Source organism: Mesitornis unicolor, unplaced genomic scaffold (genome assembly GCF_000695765.1).
Source record: "Mesitornis unicolor isolate BGI_N332 unplaced genomic scaffold, ASM69576v1 scaffold19653, whole genome shotgun sequence".
NCBI lineage: Eukaryota > Metazoa > Chordata > Aves > Mesitornithiformes > Mesitornithidae > Mesitornis > Mesitornis unicolor.
In genome coordinates, this window is record NW_010176925.1 from 50,930 (window position 1) to 60,117 (window position 9,188).

Below are 9,188 nucleotides of genomic sequence, written 5' to 3' on the forward strand. Positions count from 1 at the left end.
AGCGGCGGGATGCTGGCCCTGGTACCGGCTACAGGAGCTGGCAGCCACACTCCGGATCCCAGTCCTGCCAGTGACACACTACAGCTTCCTCAAAGTCAAACCATTTCCCCGCGGCGTTTTAGCTTCTGCCACCAAGCAGGTTTTTCTGTCTGCGCTCCTCTGCCCAGCTATTGCGCTGCCCCATCCTTTCAAATGGCTTTGAGCACCCAGGGGTAAATGGTGCGATCAAGTGTGAACATTTAGGGCTGTCTTTAAAAAGCCTGAAACCATTTCTGATGCAAGCAAATGCACCTTCCTTGAAGGAGTAAGTGAAACGTCCGGCTGCATCAACAGTAACAAAAACACCCAGGCAAAACCTTCAATTTAATCTAGTTAATGCCTGCTGGTTGGGCTTGAACTCGCTTGCTGCATCATGTTAATATTCCTCCCCCTTTGTTCTCTCTTTGTAAAGAAATACCGGAATGAATTCAACACCAACGTTGCCATGGCCGAGATATACAAATACGCCAAGAGATACCGCTCCCAGGTAAGTGGGTGCAGCTTGCCCCAGCCCCAGCGTACCTGTGGAGGGAATAACAAGCAGCATTTTGTAACCACGCGGTCAGACGCCCACATCCAGTCCCACAGAAAAGGGATTATCATTTTTCACATAATCCCACGCACAAATGTAATGTATGCATACACAGATGCACCTGCTCTCCCATCCCTTGGTGAATGACTCCTTGGAAGAGAGGGCAGCTATTCCTGGCTCGTTTATACAGGCTTTGGCTGGGCTGGACCGAAGCAGGGCTGCCCAATTTGTAGCCTTCCAGCCGCTTTCAGGAAGGCAGAGCACACTGATACAGTCCACAGACAAAAAAACTTCCCATCAGCGCCCGAGACACTGGCCCTGGCTGGCTCCTGACCTCTGCACCCCGAGATTTATTACTGAGATGGTTTTTGGGTTTCATTCCCTTCCTCTCCCACCATCCCAAGGGTGGCAGGACATGTGAGCATAGGGACTGTGGGGCACGGGGTCTCTCCCCATAGGGGGTCCACCTGGCATTCGGGCTCAGCAGGGCTGGTGGGGGGAGCTGAGGAATCCATCCTGCACCCCCTTAGCCACCCATCCTCCCGTGTTCCCCGCAGATCGTAGCTGCCCTGGACGCCAACCCCACCACGAAGCGCACACAGCTCCAGCACAAGTTCGAGCAGGTGATTGCGCTGATGGAGGACAACATCTACGAGTGCTGCAGCGAAGCCTAGGCCCACCGCAGCCCTGGAAGTGGCCTTCTCCGCAGTGCAGCGCCATAGGGACCCTGCCTTCAGCCATAGGTCACTTCTGCCAGGGCCATTCTCAAACCAGGCTGGTGATGGGGTGGGCCTGGCCTGCAGCTGAAGGGCTCCCTCACCTAACAAGAAGCCACGAGACGCTTTTCTGAGCAGCAAAAGAACCCTCTCGGGACCCATAATTTATTTGCTGTGGCCATCCAGAAATGGAGCAGTGTCGCTTGTGGCAAGCTCAGTTCACCACTTCCTCCTGACCAGCACCCGAGCGGTCCGCGGCTCCCTGCATCCCTGGTTGTGGTCCCTCAGGGCAAGCAGTGGGGCTGCAGAAGCTGCGCCGAGAGCTGCCAGCAGAAGGGCAGCCTCAGAGAGTCACAAGTGGGGACAGCAAAGGCCATCAGAGCAACGCCTGAGCTCCCTTCCACACCATCCCTCTGACGCCCTTGTTTTTCCAACACCAGGGACTCTCACCAGCTGTTCACTACCTGCTGCATTCTGTGTATTTTTGTGCCTTTTAATTTTTGTACTGTATGTGTAAACATAACCACTCCTCCCTCTGAGAGCTGGGCACCACGGGGAGCTTGGGGTTGAGGCAGAGCAGTGGCTTCCCTTCTAAGGCATAGCAAGAGCACTTTATCCCGAGAGGAGCTGAGCCACAGGGAGTGTTACGTGCCAGGGTGGGAAGGGCTGTTCCTATGTCTGTGTTGCAGTGGGGAGGCAGCTGCCCACACCGTCCAGCCATGGTCACGGGCATGGCTTCTGCCTAAAGACCAGTGCAGTGGGTGAGGGGAAGGACCTGGGCATCACACCCAGGTATCCTGACCATGCACACATCTGTGGGCTGCCCCAGCTTGGCCCTGATGCTGCTCATGCTGACTCCTGCTGATGGCCCCTCTGACAGCGGGCACTCGAGCCATGTGCAGGGCAGAACACCAGGCAGCATTTTCCCTCCTTCCACCCCGCACGCTCCAGCATGTCCCTGCAACCACCACCCAAAACAAGGTCAATGCTACAGAGGTGTCTTCCTAAAGCAGCTTGTTCTGCTTGTTGCAGCCCCAGCTGCCATACCCAGCTGCCATGTTTGTCACCCGAGAGAGCCCAGTTTTGCTGTGTCCAGTCTTATTTCAGCCCATAAAGGCAAAGGGCCTGGACCCCCATACCCCCGGTAGCAGCACGCTCTTGCAGAGCGGCTCCAGCACCCAAGCTGCAAAGGTAGAAGTGTCCCATTGTGCTCAGCAAGCGGGGTCCCACTGCACAGAGCTCGGCCGAGACCCAGAAACATCACTGCCACCCCACGACACCCACACTGGGGAAACCCTGTCCCAGCCAGGGGGGAGCCGCGGCCGCTCGGGGCCCCTCCAGGATCACAGAGGTCCCACTGCAGAGGCTGAAGTGCAGCGAACACCACGAGCTTGAAGCCAGCATTTGCGTGCAGGCAAAGGCAACCTGCCTGTGAAAGCTAAACCCAGCCGCAGTGTTTTCAAACTGTCAAATGGGAAAGAAAGGAAAAAGAGGAAAGAAGAGTTACTACCTCACTCCAGGCAGGTCAGTCTAAGGTGAGCCTCTGTTGCTCATCCAGCTGGCAAGGATGCAACCTGGCATTGGATGACTTTGGTCCACCACAGCTCCTCGTGGGTGACTCACTGCCATGGACGGGTGCCCTCCATCCCATTGGTTCCTGGAGTGCCACGTTCATCAAATTGGGACATCGGAATTGTGTATCTGTATATAGATATCTATTTTAAAATGAACTGCAGACTTTATCCAGTATGTTTAAAGCAGGGGTGGGGGTAGGGAGGGGAGGGAGAGGGTAAGAACAGAGGTTTTTGGTTGTTTTTTTTAAAGAGAACTACAGAAAAAGTACATACACTGTGGAGGTTTCAACATCTTTGCTGAGGATGTGGCTTCAGAATAGAAACTCTAAGAAATGTAGCTGGGCTACATTTTATTTTGAAAGTTATTTCTCAAATTCTTGACTTTTTTTTTTTCTTTTAGAAACTGTGAATAGCTGCCAGAGATGTAAGCAGGCCCAGCACAGGGAAGGCAAGGGCAGAAGGACTGAGGTAGCAGAGCACGTTGAGCTGGTCTGGAGGTGGGAGAGGGCCATGGGTCTATAGCCCCATGTTGTTACAAGGAAAGGATGCAGGTGAGCTGATAGCAAGTGTAGTTTGCCTCCAGATGACTTGACTGGGCCATGTATCAGGGCCTATTGCTTTATTATTTAATTTTTTCCAAAGAAGAAGAAGAAGAAAAAAGCAGTTGCTACAACCATTTTTAAAGGAACAACTTTAACAGAGCAGAAGCTTGAGGGTTTGTAGTGTTGCCTTGAACCCTGAGCCCGTTGTAACATGTTTTTAAACTTTGGCACGTGTCGTGGGTGTAGTGCCCTTACCTGCTGTGTAGTGGAAGTGGCAGACTCTTGGAAAAGCCTATCTTTGTAATAAAACAAGGTGCTCAACCGGCGCAGCGCAGTTCTTGCTCCTATGAGGCACATGGTGCTCAGGGTTGAGCCCAGGTGATGGCCACCTCATGTCCGTACGAGATGGGCTTTGCCCCTCAAGTCTGCAGAGCCCTGGTTTCCCCTGCAGAGCCCACTGCAGCCACCACCGCTCCCACCACCCCATGCCACGGCTCCCACCAGGACAGGGCCTGGTGCAGGAGGGGGAAGGTCCCAGGAGGACACAGCCACCAACCGTGCTGTGCTGTGCACCCAGGTCCAGCAGCACCACAGCGGTGCCCATCAGCACCCGTACCTCAGCCAGGTGCCATCCCACTGGACAGAGACTCCTCCCAGCACCAGCTTTGCACCACTGCCACTATCACACCAGCCATGGCCGTAGGTCTTAATAACCATGGCATTGCTAAATCCTCTCCCATCCACCTCCCCCAGTAAAAACTGCTCTTCCCAGGCACCCAAGGGATTTTCTTTTCCCTGCTATAAAGTCAATTCTCACTAAAGCTAAATCCAGCCATTAAATTATTTGGCTTCTCTCAGAGCCTGGTGTTTATAGCGAGTGCCCAGTCAAGGAACACAGCTCCTGCCTGGCTGTTCAGGACACCTCCACGTGCGCAAGCCATGGTTTGTGCATGAACCGCAATGGAAGGGGCAGGTGGGCGCTGCAGTGATCACTGCAGCATCCCCTGCCTCCAGCCCTTGGGAGGACAGGGCTTTCAGCTCCATTAAAGATGGATCAGCATCGCCAAGGCTGAAGTTTAAAGAGAAGTTAGTTTGCTCAGCTCTTGCTTAAGCCCCAAAGCAAGGCCAGGAGCCTTGGAGGGCATTGGCAAGGCCAGCTGAAGATTAGCAAAATCCTCTTTAGGAAGAGAGTTTTACTTCCACTTATTTCTCCTGCCCAGGAGGACTGTAACCCTGTGCATTACCAGACTGACCTTCAGAAGAGCTCTGTTCAGGGCAGAGCAAGAGAAATTCAGGCATTTGAAGCTATTAAATGAAAGCGCTCATATGTTGACCCACAGGAGCTAAGCAAGACAGGTTTAGAGGTGGGAACTGTGCCACAGATAAACAACAAGAGCACAAGCCATGCTGCAGCCTACAGCAAACACCCCAAACTCCTTTTTTTGAGCCTTAAAACACTTCTACCTTCCTCTTACCATGGCTCGAGCACAGGCAGTTGCTTCCAGCGCTGGGGACCCTTGCCTGTGGCACGCAGCCGGCCCTCCTGCCCCGGCACTGCTGTAATCCCAGCTCAGCCAGGCATTAGCACAAGGGCAGCCAGGAGGGCAGGGCCTGGACACTGGCCCCACACCAGGGCTGCAGGCACTGGGGCACCAACACCAGCTGTGAGCACAACAGGCCCACACTGGCAGGGCTGGCCCAGCCCAAGCATCACAGTGCTCAGGGTGCTGATGTGCTGTGTCCGTGAGTCCCAGGGCCCCTGCCCAGGCCATTGCCCCACACTACAGCTCACGACCTGCAGCCCTCAAAGCCTGGCACCCCTGGCACTGCGGCACGCAGGTGGGGACATGCAGGGACAGATGGGGCACCTCCCCTGGGAGCGGGCATGGCAGGCTGGCAGTCTGCAGCACCGGCTCACCCTCACACCACACAGGATGAGGCCAGGGCTTGGGAGTTTGGCACTGGGAGAGGGGAGCACAGGGGCAGGGCCCCCCGAGCAGGGCAGCTGTCACACCGTTCTGTGAGGAGAGTGAAAAACCTTTATTAACAGGAGGTAAACACAGACTTAAAACCTGTCTTGCAGAATAAAACCGACCCAGAGTGAGGGGTGGGCACATCAGAAGCAGGGCTGGGCTCCCATGAGGAGGGGGCTGCCCGTGACCCCCTACATAGCCTTCCTGCCCGCCGTGGGGGGGGCTGCCTTCTGCAGCCCAGCCTTCCCCTGACCAGCTCCTGGGGCCACCTGAGGCTTCCCCACCTTCCTCTGACCCCCCTTCGCCTTGCCTTGACTCCCCTGACCAGCTCCTGCAGGCACCTGGGGCTTCCCTGCCTTGCTCTGACCCCCCTTCGCCTTGCCTTGACCCTCCTTTGCCTCGGGGACATCTTGCTGTGCCCTCTTGGGTGCCTTTGCTTTGCTTGTTCCCGTTGCAACCTTTCGGGGTCTCTTTGCCCCAGCACCAACAGGGCCATTGCCATCGTCCCCTCCCACATCCTCAGCAGCCAGAGCTGTGGGAGGCCTTGAACGCCCTTTGCCAGGGGCTCGGGGGTGGCTGGCAGCTCGGGGCGGCTTTGCTCCATCGCTCTTGGGCTTCGCTCCACCGTTCTTGGGCTTCGCTCCTGCTGGCATCCGGGCCTGGAGAGGAGAGAGCAGCTCAGGCTGCTGCCCACACCAACCCTGGCCACCCCACGAGCCCCACTCACCTCTGCGGTCTTTGCCTTCACCTTCTGTTTCACTGCTGCCAGCTGCTTCTTCACAGTGTCTGTGGGAGAAGGGGAGGTGGATAAGCCCAAGCAGGGGCCTCTCCACAGGGCCAGGGCAGCCCAGGGTGGCTCAATGCACCCCCAGCCCTTTACCTTGCTGCTGTGCACCCACCACAGGGGCACATGGGGGCTTGGTGGTCCTTTTCCATCCTGGCTTCGGGTCCTGCCCTTTGTCAGGATCTGCCTGGCCCGGTGGCTGCTTGTTATGCAGCTTCTTGGAGGCTAACTGGGGGTGAGAGAGGTGGCAGCAGGGCTGGGCAATACCTCAGACCCCAGCCCCGCTGCTTTGGGGCCGGCAGCCCCTGCTCACCTTGAAGCGGCCGGTAGCCCCTGTGGCTGTGGAGTTGTGGGGCCGCACCAGGTCCCCGCGGCTCAGCCCCTTGCTCAGGGCCTGCTTCAGCAGGTACTTGAGACGGATGGGGTCCACGGTGGGGTACTTGGTCAGGATGAACCGCTTGATGGCAGCCACAGAGGTACCCTTCCTCTGGTCCTGGGCTCGCAGCGCCTCGATGACCATGTGCAGGGTAGGGGGATGTGGGCGATGAGAGCCTGGGGACAGCAGGCCCCGGATCTGGGCTGTGCCAGTGGCTTTGGCTGCTGGGAGAGATGAGAGGCAGCACTTGGGACCTGGGCTCAGCCCCAAGGAGAGCAAAGCCTCCAGAAGCCGAGCAGCCACAACCCTGCTCATCCCTGCAGCCCCACAGAGACCATGGAACCTGAGCATTACCCCAGCCCCACAGCAGCCATAGCTCCACCAGGACCCACAGCACCAACAAACCCCTTACCCATTTGAGGCTCCATACAGCACACACACCCAAGCACACCAGCCTAAAGCCTCAAACCCAGACAACTCCTACCCTGCTCACAAGCCTAGCTCACTTCCAGCTAATTTATCTGATTAGCGCCCTAACTGCAGGGGCTGTTTCACAGCTGATAATTAATTGCTCTGATTGCCACCCAGGTGGGAGCAGGTGGTTGGGAAGTCAATGCCCTTTGCCAAAGCTTTGTGAGGGGCTGGAGGGAGAAGAGGCACATTGGGAGGAGTTTGGGTAGGGTAAGGGTGGGGTGCGGGCCCTGAGCACACAGGGGAGAGCAGCTCCCTGCTGCTCGGCCAGATGCTGGGATCGTGGGTTGCTGATGGTACTCGCCGTGGGGTAGATGGGGGCCGGCAGCACAGGACCAGTTCCTGGAGCACTGGTGTGACGTGCCAGCTCCCTTCACGGTCCTACCGGGAAGCAGGGGCTGCGCTGCCAGGGCAGCCTGATAATGGGGGGAAAACGATCCCACAGGCGGGGAAAATGGAGACCTGCGTTGTTGGCTGGTGGAGGCAGGAGGAGTGACCCTCCCACAGCAGCCCCCAGGATGTGAGCAGGACCCCCCCCATCAGCTGTGCTCGATGGAGAGCGCTCCTGGCCCCGCACATGGGGGCAGCCCCCTCTGTGTCCCCACTATGCCCTCTCTGCACCTGCTTCTGGCACAGCAACCACCCCACACCGGTGACCCATCGTCCCATGGGCCCGATGGGAGCTAAACCCTCAGCGCTGGTGTGCCACGGCCATCTTAAAATAGGTCCTCCTGTGACCCCATGGACACTTTCCCCTGTTCCAGTGGGCCAGAGCATTTGTGCTGCTTCTGTTCTGCCTGTGCTCATGGGGCGAGCCTGTCACTGACCACTCTGATGCGGGAACAGCATGAATGTCCTCACCCTGGGGACCGCTGAGTCTCTGCACGGCATCGGCCCCTTCCTCTGTACCGGAGTCACGAGGCTCTCCTGCGCGCCCTGGGATTATGTGACAGCAGGGCTGGTTCCCAGCCCGACTCAGCAGACACATTACTGCACTGATGTACGTGCAAAGCACTGCCCAGAAAGACCTCAGTCAAGGTCTGTGCCCAGCTGTGAGCCTGGAGACAGGTCCTGGCAGGGCGATGGGGAGCCAGCAGCAGCCAGGGCTGGACCAAGTTGCTGGGAGAGGTGCCCAGAGCCTCCATGCCCAGCTCCTCCTGGACCAGCACCGCCAGCCCATTCCCTGTTCCATTTCCAGTCCATGTCTGAATTCCCCATGAAGGGGCTGGGGAGACACTGGAGAGCTGCAGGGGCTGGCACTGCACAGGGTTGGGTGCATCTCCTCCTGGATCTGGCCATCCCCTCTCCATCCGATCTCACTTCTACCACCATAGGGCCGGGCACTGTGGGGCTCAGGGCCGGGCCAGGACCAGCGCGGGTGGGAAAGCCACGGCACGAATGTCGCAGGGCTCCCGTGGAGCACAGCTGTGTGGACTGCGAACACACACCCAGTCCTTCCTCCGCTTCCCTCCAAAACCAGCTCCCAGATTTGAAGCACATGAATCAGACATCAGCCTAAACACTGAATTATTCATAAACCTTTAATCTGTAGATTTCACTGAATATGCAGAAGTATCGATAAAAAAATATAATGAGAGAATTGTACTTGCAAATTGCTCTTTATTAAAGGTTTAACTTGCGTGGGCTCTATACATTCCCTATTAGACCTTGCAAAGCTGCATAGGATTAGAAATCAGAGAGGATAATAATGTACAAAAATAGTTTCAAATGTTGATAACACTGAACAGCGAGAAAAACATCTTATTTGTACAACTGAGCTAAAAATAAAAACGAAGAACACTGCTACAATTGCAATATGCCATCTTGTAGTGCTCGAAACATATGTCGACGTCTCCGAGCCATATAGCCTTCTCGGAGCCATATGCTCCCATGTCTTGCTGCTACTGCGCGGAGGGAAGCTGAGCAAGGCGCCGGCCGGCCCGCAAAAGCACAAGCACTGCCCAAAACCACCTACGGGGCTGTGCCAGACTGGCTGCAGGTGAAACGGGGAGGTGTGCGGGGCCGGGGGAGTGGGGGCCCGGTGGGAATGTGACGGAGGGGAGGGGGTGTGCGTGCTGGAGGACATCGGGGGAGCTGCTGCTGAGGGTGCAAACGCTGCGTGCACGTTGCTGCACTGGATGCCTGCAGGAGTGAGTACTGAGCCCCCCTGAGCACATCGAC

The 9,188-nt window shown here is 56.8% G+C and overlaps 2 protein-coding genes across 2 annotated transcripts in view; one reads left to right on the forward strand and one right to left on the reverse strand.

The window, feature by feature from the left end:
• The window catches only part of PLXND1 (plexin D1), a gene marked incomplete at its 5' end in the record, with an annotated part of 52,171 nt that extends 50,926 nt beyond the window's left edge, over positions 1-1,245 (forward strand). The window contains 2 exons of the mRNA XM_010181892.1: positions 452-526; positions 1,129-1,245. Coding sequence (XP_010180194.1) covers positions 452-526; positions 1,129-1,245 — 192 coding nt within the window. The remainder of the gene's footprint in view (positions 1-451; positions 527-1,128) is intronic.
• Positions 1,246-5,567: 4,322 nt separating this feature from the next.
• On the reverse strand, positions 5,568-6,760 carry LOC104538631 (protein B4; the record flags this gene model as incomplete). The annotated part of the gene is made up of 4 exons (XM_010181893.1): positions 5,568-6,035; positions 6,104-6,162; positions 6,257-6,389; positions 6,474-6,760. Coding segments are annotated over 4 exons (947 nt in total), but the record flags the coding sequence as incomplete, so codon positions are not given.
• Between the last annotated feature and the right edge of the window lie 2,428 nt (positions 6,761-9,188).